Raw genomic sequence first — 23467 nt, forward strand, 5'->3', positions numbered from 1 at the left:
CCCGAGCTTGTGAGGGGGCGGAGCCCGGGCGGGCCCCCTCAGGGCTGGGGGGAGGGAGGGGGGAGGGGAGTGCGCTCCTCCGGCCGCCAGGGGCCGACGCGCGCCCGCCGCGCGCTCTCCTGCGCCGTTCGCGCCTTCCGCTGGCGTCACGCGCTTCCCACAGAGCGGTGGATGATTGACGTGGAAGGCAGCCAATGGGCTGGGGGCAGGCAGGGCCGCGGCGCTCTGCGATTGGTCGATAGCCGCGGTATAAAAGGACACAAGCCCGCCCTGCGGCCCTTCTTTCCCGGAGCCCTCGTGGAGGTGCGGGCGCAGCGCGGCGGCTCCGGGGTCCGGGCGGGGCTGGGACTGGGCGGCCGCGGCGAGGGGAGCGGACCGGGACGAGGAGCGGGATCTGGGCTACGGCCGGGCTGTGGGGTTGGGAGCGTTGGGCCCCAGGGCGGAGAGAAGGGAAGGGTGGGGACCCACTTGAGCCGCGCTTCTTCCTGGCAGGTCCCAGCTCGTCTTTAAACCCACCGGGCGATCCTTGGAGCACCGCCGAGATGCCCAGGGAAGACAGGGCTACGTGGAAGTCCAACTATTTTATGAAAATCATCGTGAGTGTCGACTCGGAGCCCTCGTGGGGCGGTGCCGGGGCAGGCTCGGGGCAGCGGGAGCCGGGCGGGCCGGGCTATGGGGGCTTTTAAGAGAGATAAGTGAGTGCTGAGGGGTGTCTGAACGAGTTCCTGGCACTAGGGAGAGATGTGAGATAGTCCAGGTTAGGCCTCCTGAGAATTTGCCGTGCCGCTTGCAGACTTGTTCAGGGATGTGACTCGATGGCTGAGTGAAAGATGTAGTCTATGGCATACCCAGCCTCACTTGGAGCTCATCATTCTCAAATTTCTGACAGACTTTTTTAACGTTTTAATGTGTTGGGGTTTTAATGCTGCTCTGTGCACTTGTCCGAATTTCTTTGTATAGTTACAATGTTTGTTTTGCTATAGCAACTCCTGGATGATTACCCAAAATGTTTCATTGTGGGAGCAGACAACGTGGGATCCAAGCAGATGCAGCAGATCCGTATGTCCCTGCGTGGAAAAGCTGTTGTGCTGATGGGGAAGAATACCATGATGCGCAAAGCTATTCGTGGTCATCTGGAGAATAACCCTGCTCTAGAAAAGTGGGTAATGCTGCCTGAGGGCACTTCTGGGTCCCCTGTCCTGGGAGAGAGGAGGTTGTCTAAGGAGTAAAACTGAAGGCTGTCATCTTTTCTTTAGGCTGCTGCCTCACATCCGTGGGAACGTGGGCTTTGTCTTCACTAAGGAGGATCTGACTGAGATCCGGGACATGCTGCTGGCCAACAAGGTAAGGGAGATTATCCCTCGTTGCATGTTTGTGCTGGGATGGAACACAAAATAAAACTGAGTCTTCACAGTGGACAGGGGGTCCTCAAGGGTTGAGAACTGGCCCTTGCAGTCTTAGCCAAACTGCTTAAGTTCAGCTGCCTCACTTGTGCGTGCGTGGGTGCTGTCTCCTGGAGGAGCATGTCAGGGAGGAGGTGGTCCCACGAGATCTGAGGTGAGCATTCTTGCAGCGTCTTGTCTTCCCCCTCTCAGGTGCCAGCTGCTGCCCGTGCCGGTGCTATCGCTCCTTGTGATGTGACTGTGCCAGCCCAGAACACGGGCCTTGGACCCGAGAAGACCTCCTTTTTCCAGGCCTTGGGCATCACCACAAAGATTTCCAGAGGAACCATTGAAATTCTGGTTAGTGAGCTGCAGTTGTTCAAGCTGTTCCTTGACTGGGAGGCTTGATTGTGGCAGCTGAGGGAGCTGTGAAGGCCAAAGCTCTCATTAGTGCCAAGATATTGTATGAGCAGTGTGATTATTGCACTTTGGGATCTGGAGGAGGGTGTCTGGCTTGGTTTTATTGTGCAACGTGGCGGGATTGCAGTTCTCCATCAGATTTCCACAGATAGGCTCTGTCAGAGGAATGTGCAGGTGAACTACCCTTAGGTAATGCAGGAAAGGTGCTGCCTTTCTCCTGGCCAACGTGGACTTGTTTATGTGGTCTGGGGCTTTCTCTGCATGTGGAGTGTGTTGATTGTGCTCATTTGCTCCTCTAGTTCCACTGTCTGTGTTTGTGTCTCACTGCTTTGAGGTGCTGGAATTTCTTGGTATGTATTCACTCCTTTTCCCTGATCTCCGCAGAGTGATGTGCAGCTTATCAAGACTGGAGACAAAGTGGGTGCCAGCGAAGCCACCCTGCTCAACATGCTGAACATCTCCCCATTCTCCTTCGGGTTGGTGATCCAGCAGGTCTTTGATAATGGCAGCATTTACAACCCTGAAGTGCTGGACATCACCGAGGAGACCTTGCACAAGCGCTTTCTGGAGGTGAGTGCCACAGGCCTGTCCCTTGCTGCTCTGGGAGCCAGCACTGCCAGAGCAAAGTGTCCTGTCTGGTGTTTTCCATGAGGTCCTGCAGAGTCAGGAGCTCTCCCTGGTTCCCTAGAGAAGCTGTGTGTCAGGGAGTACATTCCTGTAGCATTCTTCATCTGAATCTGCTTCAGAAATTATTTGAGACCAGTTAAAATCATGGAATATCCTGAACTGGAAGGGCCGCACAAGGATCATCGAGTCCAACTCGTGGCCCTGCACAGGACACGTCAGCCATCCTACCCTGTGCCTGAGAACATTGTCCAAATGCTTCTTGAGCTCTGGCAGCCTTGGGGCCATGATCATTCCATGGGGAGCCTGTTCCCACCACCATCTGGGGGAAGAACCTTTTCTTGTTATTCCATTTAAAACTCCCCTGGCACAGCTTTATGCTGTTCTCTTAGGTCCTGTCACTGGTTACCAGAGAGCAGGGATCAGTGACATTGAAGTATTGATGCCTTGATTTCATTAGAGCTGTTACCTGTGTGCATTGCATGCTTTCCTTTCTGTTGGCAGTGTAAAAGTTGTCATCTGGCCATCCTCTGCTGTGATTTCTATGTTATTTCTCAGACCACAGAAACACAAGTCTGTCTCTTTGCAGGGTGTTCGTAATGTTGCCAGCATCTGTCTGCAAATTGGGTACCCGACCATCGCGTCTGTGCCCCACTCCATCATCAATGGCTACAAGCGTGTCCTGGCCGTGGCTGTGGAGACTGACTACACCTTCCCACTGGCTGAAAAGGTAATGGCTGGCTCTGAGCTCTGCAGAGAGGGGTGTTACAAGTGCAGCCAGGCATGTTCTCAGCATGTTGCCTGGTTTGAGAGGACTGGGACACACCTGTGTGTGGGATGTGTCTGGAGAAGGGGCACTTGCTTCCTTCCGTGCGTTATGTACAAATGGCAGGGGAAAGCCAGTTTACCTGGTCCTTCTTGGGGCTGAAAGCTTAGGTGAAATGTCTTTGGTTATTCACATCGGCTACTGATAGGTGGACCTGTTTGGATTCTGGCAAGCTGCAAGTGCTGTCTTTATCATTGCAAAGGTTCAGTCCTGCAAAATGTTTTGTTACCTGTGAGTTTACATTTTTTCCTTCCACTTTTACAGGTGAAGGCCTTCCTGGCAGACCCCTCAGCTTTTGTGGCAGCTGTGCCTGTGGTGGCTGAAGCAGCTGCACCTGCTGCTGCTGCCGCTGCTGCTCCAGCGAAGGAGGCAGCGAAGGAGGAGTCCGAGGAGTCTGACGAGGACATGGGATTTGGTCTCTTTGACTAACAGCAGCCACCCTCTGCCTTTGTCAGAGTTGGCCCGATGGGAGAAATAAAAAGCTGTTTTACACCTTCATGTGTGCCTGCATCGATGGTGTAGTCTCCATATCAGCTGGGGTTTGGGAATGGTGTAACCCGAGGGGCCCTGCGCTCCAGGGCAGTGGTTGTTCTCGGGCCGGGGCACGGCAGGGCAGCGGTTGTGCCCCGGCCCCGGGTGCTGCAGGGGAGCAGTTGTTCTCGTGGCCGCAGCGCAGATCTGCCCGGCCCGGCCGAGCTCAGGCCTTGCCCGCAGCACGTCTGGGCGGTGCGGCCGCCGCCCGTCCCGTCCCGTTCCGTTCGATTCCCCGCGCGGCGCTCCCGGCCGGGGCTCCCGGGACGGGCGGGCAGCGGGAAGGGGCCGCCGCTGGGGAAGCCGGGCGGAGGGAGCGGGGGCCGACCGGGCCCGTCCCGACGGAGGCCCGGCACGAGCTGCGTCCCGCCCGGCTGCGGCGCCGTGTGCGGCTGTTCCCGGTTCGCACCGCCCGGCCGCGGGGTGCCCGCTCCCTGTGCCCCGCCTGTGGGACCGCCGGCTTCATCCTGAGGGGCTTGGCATGTTCCCAGAGCAAATCCCAGTCTGCTCAGCATCAGGTCCTTGTACAAATACTGCCTGTGTCCTCTGTATTTATCTGCAGAAGCATTGCTGGTATGCTGGCTGTGTAATGTGTACATAAACATCCTAAAAAATAGAAATAGAAAGCAAACTGGTGAAGCCTGTCCCAGTGGCTTTTCCGTGAAGACTCAGTGGGTAGTCAAAGTTTTGCAGTTTGTGTAAGTCACTGAGATGCTGGTGAGATCCTGTAGTGTTATACATAATTTATATTTTTAATTCCTAGACTTAGGATAATTTTAACACGTTTTTAATGTCTGCACATTCCCCTGCTCGTCATTAAGCAGCATGAGTAAGTGCAGCTTGGTTTGAGTTTGCATATGATGAACTCATGTAGCTTTGAGCTTTGAGAGAAGAGCAGGTCCATAACAGCAGCTGGTTCGTTTGGTTCTTGTGTCAGTGATGTTGCTGGTCATCCTTTGCAGCTCAACCCAGCCCTGCTGTTCAGAGGTGCAGCACTGCTTCCAGCCAGCTTTTAAGGGGACCTGTGGGTGTGAAATGGTGACAGTCTCAGGGAGGTGTGGATGGACTTGAAAGGCCAGGATCAGCCTTCCAGCATGTAGGCAAAAAGCTTCACTGAACAGCTCTGATGAGCTCTTTAAAAAAGATTGAAAATGGAAATAACAGCTTTCTGTGAGTTTCTGAAGACATGCTCTGCCTTTTGGAAAGATGATCTAAAGTTGCTCAGTTTAAGAGCTGAATTTCAAAAGCCTTTGCTGGAGAGCTGTGCTTTGGTTTGTATAAATGCAGAAAACCTGGATGTGTAGGTCTCCCTGGGCTGTCTGCAGTTCGAGTGCCCCTTCAAGACTACCTGGACTTCAGGAGATAACATACAGGGAGAAGCTCCTTTGAATTCTGGAAGTTACTATTTTTAGCTTTGAATGGTCCTGTACTCCAGATTATGGGTTGTAGCTCTTACTCTGTGTTACTTTTAGAGGGGTGAGTGTCTCTTAGAGAGCACAGATAATTGGAGAGCAGTCATCCCTCAGTCCTGGGGAAGGAGTTTCACAGTGTGTGAAGCACAGTGACCCTTCCTTGGTGGCTGAGATGGTGGATGCTTGCATCTGGGCACTAAGAGGTCATGTGGCAGCAAGTGACATGTTCTGCTTGCCCTGGTTTATGTTCTGTGGCTTGATGTCAAAGGCAGTCTGGTGTTTTTTCTGCTTTGTGGTTTTAGATTTCTGACACACTGAAGCGGTTTGCAGTGAAAGTAACTACAGCCAGCGTGAAGGAGCGGAGAGAGATCCTCAGTGAGCTGGGAAAATGCATTTCTGGGAAAGGTAAAAGCTTGGGAGCACTCTTCTGCTTAGCTGGGTGGAGGAGAATGTTAACATGTTTTGTTTCAAAAGGCTGTGTGAGTGGTATTTGTTTAGGGAGGAGGCTGGCAGCGTTTTGAGCCAGTGCTCAATCACAGAGGTAATTTCAAGCGTGGGGTTTGTGTTTTTTGCACAGAACCCCAGCTTTTGGTACATCTGCTTTTTCCAGTCAGTAGTTGTAGCACTGTGTATGTTAGTTCTTCATTAGTGTATCAGTTGAGTTTCTTTCATGACTCTGGCTTGTTCTTTTAGTACTTATGGGATATTTGGATACACACATGTATAGAGATGGGGAGTGTGGAAGATTATAGATGGTCTTAATAAAACAGCTGAAGCAAATTTTTAAAACTTATTTCTCTCATTTTCTGAAGGTGACCATGTGTCATGTGTTCCAGTTATACCATTATTTGTAAAAATACATGTAAAATGTATAGAAAGAGCAAACTTTTACTGTGATTCTTGCAAGCAGTTTTGTAGATGCAAGCAGTTTACTGATTTCAGTCATGAAATGAATCATGTTTGTGTTAAAGATTAAGAGCTCAGCAATTTATGAAGAAGTATTTTGAAACACATTGTTACAGATCTCCCAGAAGGTGCAGTGAAAGGCCTTTGCAAACTCTTCTGCCTTACTCTGCATCGATACCGGTGAGTAAATTGATGTGGAAAGGCTGTATTATGTAATCTATCAGTATTTAGTAGCTAAATTGGTCTGGAGCATCTGGGAATATTACCATGCAGTGTCACAGAGATGTGTATGACACCGAAGAATGTAATCTTGTAATTAAATTCTCAGGGGAGGATTGACATTAAAAAGTTCTCAATATTTGCCTTGTGTTTCATCTTTAATTTTAAAATTAAAACTTTAATCCTGTGGTTCAGTTTTCAAGAATGAACACCCATGTCCTTGTGAAGCAAGACTGAGCTGTCTTTTAGATGCCTTTTAGAAAATTTTAGGTGGGATTAAATCATGTTCTGTTGTAGAGGAGCTGTTCAGGACCCATTTTATTCTACAATCTCTTGGAGGGCCTCCACATAACTGCTGTCACTTGAGGAAGGGAATGGAGGTCTCTGATAAAAACTTCTCCACTGTGCACAACAGCCAGGATAAAACAGTTCTTAGGCTGACTGCTGAAGTGAGAAAGCAGAGCCCCTGGTGTGTGGCAGGTGTGGGATGTTGTGGTCCGTGTTTGTCACAGGGATGCGGCGTCCCGCAGAGCCCTGCAGCTGGCCCTTCAGCAGCTCGCAGAGTCCCAGCCCGAGGCCACGGCAAAAAACCTGCTGCACTCACTTCAGTCCTCGGGGATCGGCAGCAGGGCTGGAGCGCCCAGGTGAGTCGCTTTGTGTGGAGGCAGCTCTGAGCTGCTGGTAGCTCCTCCTCTTTACAGTGAGGCTTCTGCTGCTGCTTCGCAGAGGTGCTAAAAGCCTTTAGAGGGAAAGCTGTTAATGCTGTTCAGGTGTTCCTCTCTTGCCTCTTCCATCTTATCTGGGAAAGCAGAGGGAATATCCTGGTGTAACTGCTGGTGGGTTGGGGCTGAGCTACGGTTTAGTCTTTGTTAAACTTCAGGTCTGGGGAGATGAGGAACAAACTCTTTCAAGAAACAGTCTCCAAAATTACGAGGAAAGGGAATTTCATCATCTGTCAAATGTTCCGCAGCCTCGGGTGCCATTTGAAAGCTTTGAGTGTCAAACCAGAGCTGAAACAACATGAAGAGGGAGAACAAATTCTGAGGGCTGATTATTTTCTGTAATAACTAAGGCTTTAGCTGCGTTTTTGTGTGATAAAGTTGCTTGTCAGTCAGGTGCTGTTCTAATTTGGGCAAAATAGGTCTGTAATGGTCTTGTAGGTGTAAGTTATGTCCTGGGAAGTGTAGATTTACCTCCCTCTCCTGTTTGTACAACAGTAAGAGCAGTGGATCTGCAGCTCTGCTGGCACTCTCCTGGACATGCCTGCTTGTACGCACAGTCTTTCCAACACCTGACAAGAGACAGGGAGAAACATGGAAAAAACTGGTAGGTTCTTTAAGGTTTGCAGAAATATCCCATCACAGATATGGACTTTAATGTTTCTAATGTGTTTAAGTCACTGCAACGTTGCAAACAGTTCTGAATTTAACTGAAAACACCAAATTGGAATCCAGGTTTAGAGGGAGATTTGGTGTATTGTGACCTCTCTCCTGTTCCCCTGGAGAAAGCAGAAGGTGTATAAAGCATGAGTGGGGCAGTCTTGCACCTGTGCAGTTGCTCTGCATACAGAGATAGCTATGGCTACTGGTTCCTCTGAGGGGCATCTGCAGTGTGACATAAAGTCCTTGTGCCTCCCTTGAAACATCTCTGTATGATGCTCTGTCACACAGCTTTTGCCTTCCTTTCACTTCCTTTACACAAACACGTGACTGTGCTCATAGCACACTGGGATATAGTTGGAACAGATTTTACGAAGTGATGTAATCTGTTTTCAGTGTTTCCAAAACTGTTAGGCATGGCTCTGCTTGAGGTGTGGGATGAAAGCAAAGGCAGCTTGTTGGAAGAACTCAGATGATCTAAAGACTTAATCAGATTCAGCTAATCATTGACAATCACTGACATTTGGCATGTTTTGTTTGATACGACCTCTTGATACAAGAAGCAGGTGCACAACGGTTTTTTTGGCTGTTGTCTTTGGCAGGTGGAAGTTCAGTGTTTGCTCCTTTTGGAAGTCCTGGGAGGCTCACACAAGCAGGCGGTGGATGGGGCTGTGAAGAAATTGAACAGGCTGTGGAAAGAGGTGATGTTTACATTATGTGCCATATTCTACAGCTGTTCTGTTCTGCAGTGTTAACGTGCCTTGCTTTTTTTCTCTTAAGAACCAGGATCTGGTGGATCAGTACCTATCTGTCATTCTTGGGCTTGAACCAAACCAGAGTTATGCTGCAATGCTGGGACTTGTGGTGCAGTTTTGCACAGCCCAGAAGGAGATGGATATTATTAAACGATACAAGGTAAATCTGTTGTACAGCTTTTTTGGGGGGAATAACAAGCATCATTTGTTATCATGAAGAAAGGACTGAATAGGTGTCTTAGTGAGGCTGGTACTTTGCTTCTGCCCTGGTTTCACTACCTGTCAATTCAGTAGTCCTGCACTTCTGACTGAAACAGCTGGGGTGTGTTTAGAGAGGAGGTGCCCGATAAGTGGCTGTTTGGTGTTGCCTGTGCATTTCTGTGGATGTCCAACATACAGCTTGTCCCTGTTGTGGGAATGAAAGGCAGCATGTAGCTCTCAGTGTGGTTTGAGTGCTGGGCTCAGGGTACAGCAGGGAGCACTGCTTGACTGGCTCATGTGAGGGTGGAAGGAAAGCTTTCAGAGGAGGAGGAGATGGGGTGTCCATCTTGGCACCTGACGGTGTGCCGGGAGCTATGTACAGGTTGAGATGTGGCTGTAATCTGGTGTTTCTGCTTGTTCAGAGTGCTCTCCTGGATTTCTACTTGAAGACCATCCTTATGAGCAAGACAAAGCCTCAGAAGCATGTGCTGGTGAGACAGTGTTTAGAGCTGCTTGTGATGTTGTCCACAGGCAGCACTGCCCTGTGCTGAGTGCCCTGTCCCCTTTGCAGGACAGCTGTTCTCCGCTGCTTCGCTACATGTCCCATGCTGAATTCAAGGACTCTGTTTTGCCAACTCTGCAGAAATCCCTGCTGCGGAGCCCCGAGAATGTAACTGAAAGTGAGTCTGTCACCACCTCTGCATTGCTCTGTCAAAGAGCCTAAATCCTTATCACTCTTGAGCTGTTGGGGCAGTGTCACTCTGGGCTATGCTTTTGGTCACCGAGTGCAGGCAGGATTGTCTGGCATCAAGGGTTAAACGTGGAGAAGCAACACTTGTGGTGTGATCCCAAGTGTCAGGGTGTGTGATACCTACTGTTTGCACCAAGGACAGGATTTCACAGCCGAGTGCTAAGAATAATCCTGAATTATTCTGTTCATTTGGCATCAATTTCAGTAGGTTTTTAAAAATTCCTACTCCTTACTAACCTGCCTGCTCTTGATGTGAACTGTGGGGAAGAGTGTATTAAAATGCTAATGGCATATCACATTTTGTTAAGTAACTGTTTTTATCTCTTATGTTGTCAGCAATCTCTTGCTTGCTTGTATCTGTGAACCTGGATCTTAGTCAGTATGCTCTAGACATCATGAAAGGACTGGCCAGTAAGTACTCTCACTTCTGGAGGGAACTATGAATTCACAATAAAGCTTTCTGCAACTTTCTGGCTGTACCTACAACAGCTTGATTGCTGGTGAAAAGGTTGTTTTAGGTGGGAGGGAGCATGATGCTGTAAATTGGAACTGGAATAGTTCACATGATGGTTCCAGAAGCTGCTTTAAGCCACATGTAAAGATAATCCTTACTTGCTGATTTTATGCAGTTTGTCATAAGGATCTCTTGGCTCGTGTGTTATTTTCTAGGTCATCTGAAATCCAACAGTGTGCAGCTGATGGATGAAGCAGTTGTGGCATTAAAGAACTTGGCTCGGCAGTGCAGCGATCCTTCGGCTGTGGAGTCTCTGGGCAGGCACCTTTTTGCCATCTTAGGGGGTGAGTAAATTGTAGGATAAGCAGTGGGGATGAATCAAGGTTTGACAGCCTCAAGGAGTTTTGTGTATTGCATTTTCTGTTCTCTTTACTGCCTGTATGGAAGGGGTGGCTCAGCCTGGATCAGGAATAATGGGGCAAGCTTTAGTGTTTTGGAGGAGATTCTTGATGTAACACAGAGCTGTTGTCTGTAATAACCTCTCACCTTTGTGTTTCTTGTTGGCAGGCTCAGAGGGGAAGCTGACAGTTGTTGCTCAGAAGATGAGTGTCCTTTCAGGTGAGGATCCTGGAAGAAAGCTTCTCTGGTGGAAGAAATTGAGCAGAAGGCTGAATGGAAGGGATCCTCAGCCTTTAGGATTTTCAGCCTGTCACTCTAAATTGGCTGTAGTTGAAGCCCTAAAGGGTGCTGGATACCATATACCAGTTAGTGACTTTCTATTCAAAGAAAATAATTGGCTGATAGGCCAAAAATTTTCTTCAAAGAAGATGACTTGCACCCAGAGTGAAAATGAAGACAGAGATCTGGCAGCGTGGTACATGGTGGATGTGATATCCAGATGTAGTGACAAGAAAAAGAGATGTCTGTGCAAGGATTGAAGTGTGAAGGGTCGTTCTTGATTGGTTTTAGATGTTGTGCTGCTGCTTTGGGAACTACTGAGAGAATTCTGTCCTTTCAGGGATTGGCAGCCTTAGTCACCATGTAGTTTCTGGACCCTCCAGCCAAGCTCTGAGTGCAACTGTGGCTGAGCTTTTCATCCCTTTCCTGCAACAAGAAGGTGAGACCTCTTGCCTTTGTTCTGGGTTTGCTAAGCTGTGTTCATCTTGAACAGGGTTTTCACATGGTTATTCAAGACTAATCTGGATTCTTGCCTGCTGTGTAAGAGAATCTGTTGCCCTGTTTTGATGAGCAACCCCAGGGTGACTGTGTTTTGCCTGTTAGGAGCACGTGTTCTTTTCCTGCATCCTGATGTTGTTACCTGCTTTCTGTTTTCTGTTCTGTGCTTTCTGCAATTGCTGAACTGATGTGAGCTCTGTGTTTCTCCCCAGTCCATGAAGGCACGTTGGTTCATGCAGTCTCTGTCCTGGCTCTTTGGTGTGTTCGCTTCACCACAGAAGTTCCTAAAAAGCTGATAGAATGGCTAAAGAAAGCCTTCAGCCTTAAAACCTCGACTTCAGCAGTGAGACATGCCTACCTGCAGTGCATGCTAGCCTCCTTCAAAGGTAAAACTGGGCAGCTGTTAATAACTCTTGGTTGTGGGGCTTAGGAGGGTTAGCAACCTTTGTACTTCCTGACACAGAGAGCTGTGCACATTAGGAAAGATTTTGTAAGGCAGTGTCTTTTTACTGACCTCCTTCGTATTTCTCCTTAAACTCTTTGCCTTCAGGTTTGTAAAGGTGGTTTGTTTCACTGTATGACTAATCATGCTGTCCATCATGCTGTCTTTCATATATCTCAAAGTAATTTTTGATTGATTTTTGTCTTACAATTAAATTCTAGCTCAGGGGGCATACTTCTGCTCTATATAGCACCCAGCACAGTTGGATCTTGGTCTCTGGCTTTGACTTTTGGAAAGTCTAAAAAAAAATTTCTGTGTTTGAAATGAAGAACTCAAGAAATTACTCTCTTTTGGTATCCTCTCAGGATTGACATCTGTTGGTCCTGCCCCCTCTGACTGCAGCATTTCATCCACATTTGTAGACCTCTGGGATTCCTTAACTTCTGAATGTTTGAAGGGAAACAGATGGTCATGTCTTGCCAGGAATTTGCTTTCCCTCTCTCAGGCAAACATTAATCTTTGAAGTCAGACTTCCTGTGATTTGAAGTGATTCCTTTAATGTAACTGAATTAGCATTTCTTTTGCATCCCATGAACAGAAACTTAATCTGTTGAGATGGGACTGTTCTGTCTGTGAGAAAAGGACTGGTTGCCATTGAGCTTTTCATAGCTGCAATTTAGTGATAGTGATTGGCAAATACTTTGGGAGATTCCGTGTTCCCAGTGTGTGTCTGATTCCTCTCCTTGTCTCCTGGCAGCAGAAAAAACATTGATGCCTGGGTTGTAAAGTGAGGACCATGCTGTTTTGTAATTTGTCTTTTTTGTCCCCTCAGGTGACACATTATTGCAGGGAATGGACTTGCTGCCGATGCTGATCCAGACAGTGGAAAAAGCAGCATCTCAAAGTACTCAGGTTCCCATGGTAACTGAAGGAGTTGCTGCAGCTTTGTTGATCTGCAGGATGTCTGTAATTGAAGGACAAACTGGTAAGGTCACAAAACAGCTGGCAGAATCCAATATAAACACGTTCTGAGGGTTAACACTTTTGACAGTGTGCAGGAGATACTATTTCTTAATCTGTATATAGTTTCTACATAGAGCATCATTGAGCTTCTATAAAGCAGGGAAAGATTAATTCCCATCTCTCTCATTTATGTCAGTGAAGAGTTCTTACTCTTCCATGGCTTTACAAATTCCAGCTTCCATTCACATAGGGCAATATTCCTCTTTATTCTGACAGGAGATTTCACCCTGACCTTAAGTGGTTGGATTTGACTGATGCATTGGAAGTATTATTTGATTGTTATTTGGGTAGTGTTTTTACAAACCTTTGGAAAGCATAGGGACTGGAATTCTGTCTCCCATTAGAGGATATTACAAGAGCTCTCTTGACTTCATACATCTGCCAGGACATAAAATGAGGCGTGTTCTACCAAAAGTAACACACCACTTTCCTCCTCTTCTTTACTTCTAGGAAGGTTTGCCCTATGAAAGATTAAGGCGAATCAGACTTTACATTTCACACCTATAAGTCAGAGAAAGGTATTTTTGTCAGCCGGTGTTTTTTGGGTGTGTTTATAGTTCTGCATGAGAGAAATGAGAACCTTAGAATTGAAGACCAGGAAAGCTAGAAGTCACTTGAGGAATTTAAGGAGAGAGAATTCTACTGTATTTTATGTACACTGATGAGTTCTGACTTATTTTGAAACATCCTTGATGGACATCTGTTCTTTTCCTGTCAGAGTCTAAGCTGAGTGGTTTCTGGCAGCTGATTTTGGATGAGAAAAAACAAATTTTTACATCTGAGAAGTTTTTGCAGTCTGCATCAGAGGAAGGTAAATTGGCAGTTACTGTATATCCAGTTGCTGTTTAACTGTGTTTCTTAGTACTTGACAACTAATGTTGTTAGCCCTGTTCTGTGTCCTTGGAGAACAGTTTCAGATTAAAAGGAGGTGTGTACTCTTCAGAGTACATCTACAGTAGCTGTAGGCTAAGTTTGAAAATGAATTAATTTATTTCTTGATGAACCTGAGTTATCACTCATTTATCATTCCAAATGATAAAGAAATGGATGGGCCTTGTGACAGATGACACTCAGTACCCCTTTCATTGCCATTGAAGCTGTTTTGGAAGGGCTCAGGAATTAACAGAACAGAAGCACTGAGCGTGGTGTTTATAATTTGTTTTGCTCTGTCAACTTAGGCCAAAATAGGTCACACACAATGGCCAGGAAAATTGTCCTGGGATCCAGCTAACAACATTTCAATGAAATCATGGTTCAGTTCCCAGTGCTGGCAGATCTGAGTTGGATTTGTCTCTAACTTCAATGAGAAGATTATGTAGAGGCTCAGCTTGGGGAGCTATTTTAATGTGTCCTGTTTGCTGTTCATTTGTTTTCAGGTAAAAAAATCTGTTTCCTTACAAAATCTCATTCTGTTTTAAATATTTCTCTTTTCCCCCAGCCATGTGCACAGTGCTGCAGCTGACAGAGCGCCTGCTCTTGGATCATGCACAGCGGCTGCCTGACAGCAAAGTTCAGTACGTACGGTGCACTTGCTGTCCCCAATCCGGTGCACTTGTCTGACCCCGGAGTGCTGCTGTGGGCACTGGGGAGGTGGGCCTGGGAATGTTGAACTCGTGGTGCCTTTGTGTCCCCTTGGCTGCAGAGCTGGCTCCCTGGCTAACCCCTGTGTCTGTGTTTGCAGGCAGTACCACCGTGCCCTGGTGGCCGTGCTGCTGAGCCGCACCTGGCACGTCCGCAGGCAGGCCCACCAAACCGTGAAGAAGCTCCTGTCCTCTCTGGGAGGGTACAAGCTGGCCTATGGGCTCTTGGAGGAACTCAAAGTGGTTCTCAGTTCTCATAAGGTGAGTAGCCAGCAAGTGTGTGCTCAGACAGATGTCTGAGTGGTGCCAATCACCTCCCTGCCCTAGGTTTGCTGATAGCATTGACATACAGGCTGATGTGAACAGGATTCAGCTCCAGATGGATGATCTTCTGGAATGCCACTTTTTACAGGATTGCTGCATATTACAGTATCAATGTCTGGGGTATGCCTAGTCTTCCCTACATACATAGAAAAGACATATGCAAAATATTTTGGGGAGGAAGCTGTAGTTTTCAATGTATTTTTATTATTTTAATGCAGATTTAATACCTGCTGAAAGACCAAGTGCTTAATTTCTTTTTTTGTATCTTGGTTCTTTATAAGCCCTGGCTTATAGACTGCAGAAGTTGAGCATAATGTTCCCAGCCAGCTGGCTCAACCTTTTCCAGAGTCTTTGCCAGAAGTGATCATTTTAGTTTTATTTTACCCCAGCTTGCCAAATCCAATATAGTCCTCCATTCCTAATCTTCTTGCCACTGTCATTCACTGTCATCCCTGTGCTGTTATCCTTACCCACTTCTTTCCTTTGAAAACTTCACATTTTTGGTATTGACAGGGAGATGGCATTCAGCCTGGTGTTACTGTGGGGAGGTGTGTTCAGGTCTCAGGGAGGTTTGGTGTTCTCCATTCAGGTTCTGCCTCACGAGGTGCTGGTGACAGAGGCAGGAGAGCTGTCGGAGCTGGGAAGGACATACATTCCCCCTCGTGTGCTGCATGAGGCCCTCTGTGTCATCTCCAGTGTGGCAGGGCTTGATGTGGACTCCTTTGAGCCAGAGAAGCTGGCCCTGGAGATGCTGCTGGTGAGCCATCATCCATCTGTAGGTAAGTGCAGAGATAAGACTCTCATGGCCAGTGTATGAGTTTTTATTGTACCTTTTTGTTTTGTTGTGCCAGCAACCTGCTTCATGTTTATTATCCTCATTTATTCTTCTTGCTAGTGGCCGTGCAGCCAGGGCTTTGGCCAGCCCTCCTCATCAAGATGAAGATAGATCCTAAAGACTTCATTACCAAACATCTGAATGACATTTTACCCAGGATCACCAGCTACACTCTGGAGAACCAGGTGATAAGCTGCTTTCCTTACGATAGTTTTGGGAGATATCTGGGAGGAGTTCAGTACTAACTGGTGTATAAGGAAGGAGAGCTGTCTAAAAGGTGTGGAAGAGGGAGGTTAAAAGAGACTGTCTCTGGGGAAAAGGAGCTGGGAATTAAGAGGAAAATAATGTACCAGCAACTGAGTAGAATTTTAGATAACATTCAAATACCCACTGAACTGAATTGGGGATTGGAATGTAATGGGGGCTGTCTCAGCAGGATGTACTTCTCAGAGACAATTTTAAGCAAGACTGATTATGTTTTTTCCTCCATTTTCCTGACAGTCATCTATGAATGCAGTGGGGTCTCTCTCCCTGCTTTTACCTGGCAGAGTGCTCCCACAGCTCATCAGCACTATCTCAGCATCAATGGAGAATCCAGCTCTGTGCCAGGTTACCCGAGAGGAATTTGCCATCATGAAGACACCCGAGGGAGAACTGTATGACAAATCTATAATACAAAGGTAAGTCTTCATAATTTCTGTGCATCTGGGGATGGATTGATCACTGCTGATATTCTTGTCAGTGGGTGACTGGGTGTGTCAGATGCTCTTTCTGCACAGAAGTTCCTGGATTTTTATTCCTGGTCCTTAGTCCAGAGCAGTGCTGATTCTTTCTCTACTTTTCCTTCTCAGTGCTCAACAGGATAGTATGAAAAAGGCTAACATGAAGAGGGAGAACAAAGCTTATTCCTTCAAGGAGCAAATCATTGAGCTGGAGCTGAAGGAGGTGAGTTGATGGAAAAAGGAATGCCAGGCTGGTCAGAATCTTCACTGCAAGTTTTGTGTTGTTCCATGGCTTCTGGCATATGTCTGTGTGCTGGTAGGAAAGATTCTCTGAACTACCTGGAATATTTCTATCTGTATGTATCCCATTTTTTAAACAAAGGTTGACTTCTCTTAGCTCTGGGGAGGGTGACATAGCACCCCCTGTAAATGAACTGGACAGCACTTTTTAATGATCCCAAATAATTTGTGACCAATGCAGAGAAACTTATGTTATGCTGAGGGACACTAAAGTGCTGTTAACCTGCTGATTTCCATTTTGTGTCTGTACTCAAGAGGGATATACTTGGAAGGATATTTTGATACTGTTTTAAAAATAAATTGCAAAAAACCCTGTTTCCAACTTGCTTCTCTGACTAACTGAAGGGATGGTGTTTGTAGCTCCCAGATGATGATCATGGCTCTCTGTTGCAGGAGATAAAGAAGAAGAAGGGAATAAAGGATGAAGTGCAGCTGACGAGCAAGCAGAAGGAGCTGATGCATGCACAGCTGGAAAGGGAGGCCCAGATAAGGAAACGGCTGAAGGAGGTGAGGTTTGGTTGTATTTTTTGTCACCTCTGAAGCCACCATGACCCCAGTCACTTCGATGGAGAGAAAATGGTGTAGCAATCATCTATTTGTTTCTGTTATTAGAAATGAGATTGAATTGATTTTTTTTCCCAGTGGTGCTTTTTTTTTATGGTAATATCTTGAACTGTTTTTCTAACAGCTTGATAATGAGCTGGAAACAGCTCTAGGACTCCTGGACACTGTAATAAAGAAAAAGCCTCCCGGTCTCACTCAGTACATCCCTGGTCTCATCAGTTCCTTCTTGCCACTTTTTCGATCTCCTTTGGCTGCTCCAAGGATTAAGAAGCCTTTTCTTTCCTTAGCTTCCTGTGTCATGCCTGCTCGACTGAAAACCTTTGGTGAGTATTTGCAGTTGCTTTTTAAGGGCAGGTCATTTTGAAAGTGGTGAAAATTCTTGCTCTTACAGACTGTGGATCATGACCTTGTACCACAGGAAGCCAAGAGGAAAAACCACCTGGAACAGTGCTTAGGGAGATGACTGTGATTTCCCAGAGATCCTACTGCTGGGTAGGACTGGGACCAAAGACAAGGACTTGTCTGGTCAGTGACCAGCTCTGAGGAGCAGCTGGTCACTGTGGGACCATCTTCCTGTGCAGAGTTTGGAGGGTGTGAGTGTAACTCACACACATGAAGAAATCTGTCCCCTGAGAGCCCTGGGTTGGGCTTCCTGCTCTGAGTCTCTCTGCAGCCTGGGCTCTTGCCCAGAGCTTTGTTACAATTCTTGGGTCTGTGTTCCTGGGGCTTTTTCTCTCGAGAAGTCTTTTTGTTTAGCCCTCTCATGGATTCTTCACTCTTCCATTCCAGGTACTCTGGTAAGCCATGTGACCTTGCGCCTGATGAAACCAGAGTGTGAATTAGATGAATCCTGGTGTCAGGAAGAGCTGCCTATTGCTCTGAACAGAGTGGTCAGTTTGCTGCATGCCCACACCATTCCCAGCCGAACCAGCAAGGGAGAGCCAGGTATGAAGTGTGGTAGATACGGTACATCCTGCTGACAGTGCCCCCACCTCCAATAACTGAGGGACTGCTTTAGTTTTCAGGGTTTGTATTATATTTTGCAAACAAAACTTCACTTTTTCTTTTTTAAAGTACATCCTGCTGACACTGCCCCCACCTCCAATAACTAGGGACTGCTTTAATTTTCAGAGTTTGTATTATATTTTGCAAACAAAACTTCACTTTTTCTTTTTTAATTGGATAGCTGTTCATAGCTGTGAAAAACCTTAAGGGTTTTTTTTCTGCTGCTAGTAGTAGAAGTAATGTTGCAACTATAGTTAAGTGTAGAAATGAAATAACAGTATTTTTTCTTAAAATGGTTCACACAGAAATAACAGCAGTGAAATTAAGGTTCATCTTTGCCAAGGACAGCTCCTACCTTTCAGCACCACTTAGTATAAGGGATTCAGTGAGACTAAGTGGAAAGACAAAATAATTGCTGTTATCTGTGATTGCAGCAGTGAAGTGCCCATGGCCTCTGCTTGTTTGCTGTGTGGTGCTGCAGTTCATGAATATTTTATACTGGCATGATTGTAGAAAGAGCAGTTCTCTCCACTCTGTAACGTCATGGCAAGCAGCAATATTTTTACAGTGCAAGGTAATGATTTGAGTTAAAGTAAACTTTTTTTCTTGATTTTTAAAAAATTTTATTTCCTGGAGTTAGTTTTTATTTAGGTTGCTTCCAGAATCTTCTTCACAGTGGAGTGCACAAGTACTTGTGCCACTCCACTGAAGATGACAGTTCAGAAGAGGAGAGTTGTGTGAGTCCTTTGGGCGTAGGAATGGCTTTGGCTGTCCCAGGGTGTACTCTGAGAGAGGTGTATTTTTAAGGGAAATGTGGGATTCTGCTTGGTCCCTTAGCCCCATAGTTCAGTTCTCTGGCTGTTCAGTGGTGTGACTGGTGTCACTGTCACAGCTGACCAGTGGCCATTGGCCATGCTGATCACCACTTCAGTGCTGAACATCTCAGTGATAATTTGATTGTCACCATTGTGCAATTTGTTGCTGTAGTAAGTGCACATTCATTAACATTTGAATCCTTTTTCAGGCTTATTTCTAGAACATAAGAAAATAGTGGAAGTATTTTCAGTCCTTCAAGATTTCCTATATTGTTTAATTATACTAATATCTAATTATTTTTTTCCACTTTTGCAAGAGAAGGGCAGTAGTTTCCACAGCACTCTGTTGGACAAGTCATACTATATTCCCAAAGGATTTTTCCTAATTTTCAAAGTTCTTTGGAATATACTTGTGTGATATGATTTAGTAGAGATTAATTTCTTAGGTTACTATGAGACCTAAGAGATACCATACCTCCTGGCAATGTGATTGACAGAATTTATCATTCATTGCTGAAATGCCAAGATACATCCTATAATCTTTCTTGTGTTGGTCAATACCAGCTACTGTATGAGTAGAACATTTTTCTCCTCCAGTAAAGCTTTCTTCCTCCTGCTGTGTATAGAGGGACAGTAGTTTAACGCTAAAAATATCCAGCCAATAATTAAAAAAGTGTAAAAGCAAACAGATACTGAGCAAACAGAGAGAAAAATCCCATATGAGAAATAGAGAGGGTTTTACTGAAGCTGTTCATGTTAAATAGGAGCTCAGAACGTGTTTGGGATTTAGTATTTCTCCCTTGAACTACTTTTGCAGTATTTTTGCCCTAGATAAGCTGACTAATACTGCAGTATTGTATCTGCAATGCTCTTCATCTGCATTTAGAAATTTAAACTTGGGCGTTCTCTGTCAGCACAGATAGGATATAGAAAGGAAATGTTTTCTGTAGACACCTGATACTTGAATATTAACTGGACTAATGAAAGACTGGAAGGAGCATTTGTTATATGCTATAGCCAAGGCCCTGTAGAAAGGAAGGAGCAAAATCTTTTAACAATGGGAATCCAAAAGCTTTAATTTTTTCAAGGAGGGGAGGGGAGTTGAATCTTGCACCAGAATTAGACGGACTTAATTCTCAAGGATCCAGCTGAAGGCTGGAATGACAGATTAGCTAGGTTGGTAGGAAGTGTTTAAAGGAAATGCAGCTGACAAACAGCGACTTGCTTTGGGACAAATGCATTTTATAAGTGACTGTCTAATTAATTGAATTGTTTCAATTCCATTTACAGTATGTATTTCTGTACTCTTGAGGCATTGGTAGTAATTTGAAATCCTAATGTGACTTTAATTGAAGCCAGGTAGAATCAGAGAATCATTTAGGTTGGAAAAGACCATTAAGATCATCAAGTCCTACCCTTAACCTAACACTGAAATGCCAAAAGTCACTTTTGGAGCTACACTGTTGCTGCTGCTAAAGGGCAAATACTTAGGTTTACTCAGCATCTTTGTGCATGAGGCTGAAGCTTGGCCATATCTATTGTGGGCTACTCAAGTTTACATTTTATACCAGTCAGTATTATCAACCAAGTCATGGAGGATCAGCTGTGTTCACAGGATGTTTTTTTCCTTTTCACAGGTGCTGCCCCATTATCAGCTCCAGCATTTTCCTTAGTCTTTCCTCTCCTGAAGACGGTTATGACTGAGACCCCCCATAACAGCGAAGACAAGGAGGAGTTCCTGGTCAAGATTCTGCAGATTCTTACAGTCCATGCTCAGCTGAGATCATCAGGAAATGGCCAGTCTTTGTTGGTGGATGAGGTGAGAGCTGTGGGTTCAGATGATCTCCTTCAGATGAGCCATGGGATAAAACAGCTGATGTGTAAACTGGACAAAGCAGATGAATTCTCCAGGTTAAAGTTACCTGTATAGGATTGTTTTCTGCCATGGGTTTGGTACCTGTCCAGCCCTAGGTTTTGACTGGGATGTTTTAAGGAGTGTCATACATAGGCAAGGCACTATGAAATCACAGGATAAAAGTCTTTTTCCTTCCTCCCCTGCCCTTTTCTCCCCTCAACCTTTCAGAATGGCCCAGAGTTGCTGCCCCGCAGGGACATGCTGGTTCTGCTGACCCGGGTGATAGGAACAGGTTCTCCACGGTTACAGGTGAGTGCTCAACTTCATAACCACAGTCAGCATTCTCCCTAAGTTTCATCAGCTTCTAAATGAGGGAAATGTACCCAATGGTTTAAGTCTCTGATGCTGGTTGTTGATACATTCCCAGTTTTCTTCTGTGTTTATGGTATTCTTGGATTAAAATGTCTACATCTTTTCTTCTGTGGATTTTATTGCACCAAATATATTCTTCAGTCTTCCAGAGGTGACATTTTTTCTTTCTCTAAGGCCTTGCTCTGCCACATAAGCTCAGTAGTCTCTCCTCTGAGTGTTTGTTGTAAGGGATGAGGTGGCAGAAAGGTCAGTAATAAAAAGCAAAGAGTTGGGCTGAACTTGTCACAGTTTTGTCACTGTTCTTTGTGAACTTCTTCTGCCGTGGCAGCACTCATTGCTTGCTCTGACATCAGTTCAGGGTGTAGTGGAGTCTGTGCCACGTGCTGGGGCTGTTGTAGGTGCTGGCCTCGGAGGCGCTGACGGCGCTGTGCGCGAGCAGCAGCGGTGAGGACGGCTGTGCCTACGCCGAGCAGGAGGAGATCGATGTGCTGCTGCAGGCCCTGCAGTCTCCCTGCATGAACGTTCGAGATGCAGCTCTCAGGGTAGGTGCGAATCATTCAGGGTCACACCAAATTCCTTAAGTTTTTGGGAGGTGGATCTTCTCTAGCACTGATGCAGAGAGGTGTCAGCTGTGATGCCAGGGTTTGGGCAGTGTGTCAGAGGCAGTCTGAACAATAATGCTCCAAGTCATGCTCTTTGTGCCGGATTTATCTGCAGAAAGGGGTCCTCTGGGTTTATCCACACCTTTGCTTCCTTAAAAGAGGTATAATTAGGACTACTTAACACCTTCTGTTTACAACTGGATAGAGCTTAGTCTTAAAGAGAGAAGCTGTCAAAAAATTCCTGTCTGTACTAGGCCTTGTTATTGGAAAGCTTCGGGCTTAGTCACTTCTGAGAACACAGAAAGAAAAGCATCAAGGGTGCTTGGTGTTCTTTGCCATTAAACAAATTCCAGTTTAGCCCACCTGAGCTGTTTTGTCTGTACTTAGAAGCAGAACAGATTGTAGTTACCAGAGGCTCTCTGCAACCTGTCTGTGGAGCACTGTTCTTGAGTTCCACCATCTCACCTACTAGCAATAGGAAGTCCTTGACCACCATGGGCAGTGTAAGGCACAAGCAAACATGAATTTTGACACTTCCAATCACTTGAGAGCTTGACTTGCCAAAAGTTTTAAGTGTTTTAAAGCATCTGTTTCTAAAAATCAGATCCTTGCACTGATTTTCCTGTTAACTAATTCAGGGACTGATGGAGCTACAAATGGTTCTACCAACCCCAGACAGTGATGAGAAGAATGGACTGAACCTGCTGCGTCGCCTCTGGGTGGTTAAGTTTGATGTTGAAGATGAGATTCAGAAGCTGGCAGAGAGGTAAGGGTTCTTCTTTGTTGATTGGGTTTTAGGGGGACCTTTTCTCTGCCCATGGCATGGCGCTACACTCAGCTGGAGGGCAGCTGTAGGTCTCTGCAGTTGTACATGTGGCAATGGCTTCTTTGCTGAAGGGTGACCCATCACCTCTGTGTGTGTGCTGCAGGCTGTGGGAGTCCATGGGTCTGGAGCTGCAGCCTGACCTGTGCTCCCTGCTGATCAAAGATGTCATCTACCACGAAGAGGCAGTGCGACAGGCAGGGGCTGAGGCTCTTTCCAGAGCTGTAGCTCAGTACCGAAAGCGAGCAGCAGAGGTCATGAGCAAGCTCACAGAGATCTACCAGGAGAAGCTCTATGTAAGTACTTTTGCCCTAAGGGGTTAGGCATGCCCCTAGGCATGCCCTAACAGCCATGAGCTGCTGCTTTATTTTGTTGGTCACTTTTCCTTCTGTCTGTCTTGAAGATGTGCATTGAATCTACTGTTGTCCTGTTTGAACTTAGCACAGACTTCAGTGTCTTGCACTTCATGTTATCAGCCACTAATGGCACCATTGGACAGGTGGGAGGGGTGCCTTAGATGATACAGAAAGGCTGTGGTAGGCAGTGTCAGTTGAAGTAATTTTGACTTCAAACTTGCTTTCTGCTTGTCTTTTTACTTTGCTCTTCTGCTAGTGGTATCATAACTGTGCTAGTGGTATCATAACTGTGTATTATCAAATGGCATTGCAGGTGTGGTTGCCAAATTCTCTGCATGCCTGTCCTTGGAAAAGGCATTTTAATGAAATTTTTTCTCCTTCCAGAGGCCACCTCCAGTTTTGGATGCTTTGGGACGAGTGATATCTGAATCACCACCTGACCAATGGGAAGCAAGGTACAGTCGTATTCAGATTGATCTCATCACTTCCTGTGCACCCAAATGAAATGGTTTTGATTTTTATTTAGAACAAAAAATTACATGCAGTTGTATTGACTTGCTGTTTTCATGTGCCCTTCAAGCAAACTGGGAGCAGGTAGAACTCCATCAAAATATTGGGTGCTGTCATCTCATTATCCTGATAAAAACAGTCTTTCCTTCTCAGACTGTCTGATTTTTATCTTAGCTTACCATGTTCCCACCTCTGTATGGGCCATTGATTGTTTCAAGAGCAGCAGTGCAAGCCTTAATGAACTGGCCAAATTCCAGATTGGATAATTACTTTCTGTTTACTTGTATGTTCTGTACAGGTTTA

General features: G+C 46.1%; 2 protein-coding genes across 2 annotated transcripts in view; both read left to right on the forward strand.

Annotated features, from left to right (window-relative positions):
• The first annotated feature begins 261 nt into the window (after nt 1–261).
• Nucleotides 262–3750, forward strand: RPLP0 (ribosomal protein lateral stalk subunit P0). Its single transcript, XM_041488526.1, has 8 exons — nt 262–303; nt 493–596; nt 984–1159; nt 1257–1344; nt 1596–1742; nt 2187–2372; nt 3016–3156; nt 3517–3750. The coding sequence occupies exons 2-8, from the start codon at nt 543–545 to the stop codon at nt 3679–3681; spliced, it is 957 nt and encodes a 318-aa protein (XP_041344460.1). The 5' UTR covers nt 262–303; nt 493–542; the 3' UTR covers nt 3682–3750.
• A 1651-nt stretch (nt 3751–5401) lies between these two features.
• Nucleotides 5402–23467, forward strand: part of GCN1 (GCN1 activator of EIF2AK4) — a 36734-nt gene continuing 18668 nt past the window's right edge. The window contains exons 1-31 of the mRNA XM_041489119.1: nt 5402–5413; nt 5498–5600; nt 6218–6281; nt 6833–6964; nt 7538–7646; nt 8302–8400; nt 8480–8614; nt 9078–9146; nt 9227–9335; nt 9743–9817; nt 10076–10204; nt 10428–10478; nt 10879–10977; nt 11249–11422; nt 12311–12463; nt 13220–13312; nt 13940–14015; nt 14183–14342; nt 14995–15184; nt 15301–15425; nt 15742–15920; nt 16092–16185; nt 16656–16769; nt 16951–17149; nt 17616–17771; nt 20284–20465; nt 20730–20810; nt 21272–21415; nt 22114–22241; nt 22405–22594; nt 23039–23109. Coding sequence (XP_041345053.1) covers nt 5402–5413; nt 5498–5600; nt 6218–6281; nt 6833–6964; nt 7538–7646; nt 8302–8400; nt 8480–8614; nt 9078–9146; nt 9227–9335; nt 9743–9817; nt 10076–10204; nt 10428–10478; nt 10879–10977; nt 11249–11422; nt 12311–12463; nt 13220–13312; nt 13940–14015; nt 14183–14342; nt 14995–15184; nt 15301–15425; nt 15742–15920; nt 16092–16185; nt 16656–16769; nt 16951–17149; nt 17616–17771; nt 20284–20465; nt 20730–20810; nt 21272–21415; nt 22114–22241; nt 22405–22594; nt 23039–23109 — 3695 coding nt within the window. The remainder of the gene's footprint in view (nt 5414–5497; nt 5601–6217; nt 6282–6832; nt 6965–7537; nt 7647–8301; nt 8401–8479; nt 8615–9077; nt 9147–9226; nt 9336–9742; nt 9818–10075; nt 10205–10427; nt 10479–10878; nt 10978–11248; nt 11423–12310; nt 12464–13219; nt 13313–13939; nt 14016–14182; nt 14343–14994; nt 15185–15300; nt 15426–15741; nt 15921–16091; nt 16186–16655; nt 16770–16950; nt 17150–17615; nt 17772–20283; nt 20466–20729; nt 20811–21271; nt 21416–22113; nt 22242–22404; nt 22595–23038; nt 23110–23467) is intronic.

The sequence above is a fragment of the Pyrgilauda ruficollis genome, unplaced genomic scaffold (genome assembly GCF_017590135.1).
Source record: "Pyrgilauda ruficollis isolate IOZ18807 unplaced genomic scaffold, ASM1759013v1 scaffold9, whole genome shotgun sequence".
Lineage (NCBI taxonomy): Eukaryota > Metazoa > Chordata > Aves > Passeriformes > Passeridae > Pyrgilauda > Pyrgilauda ruficollis.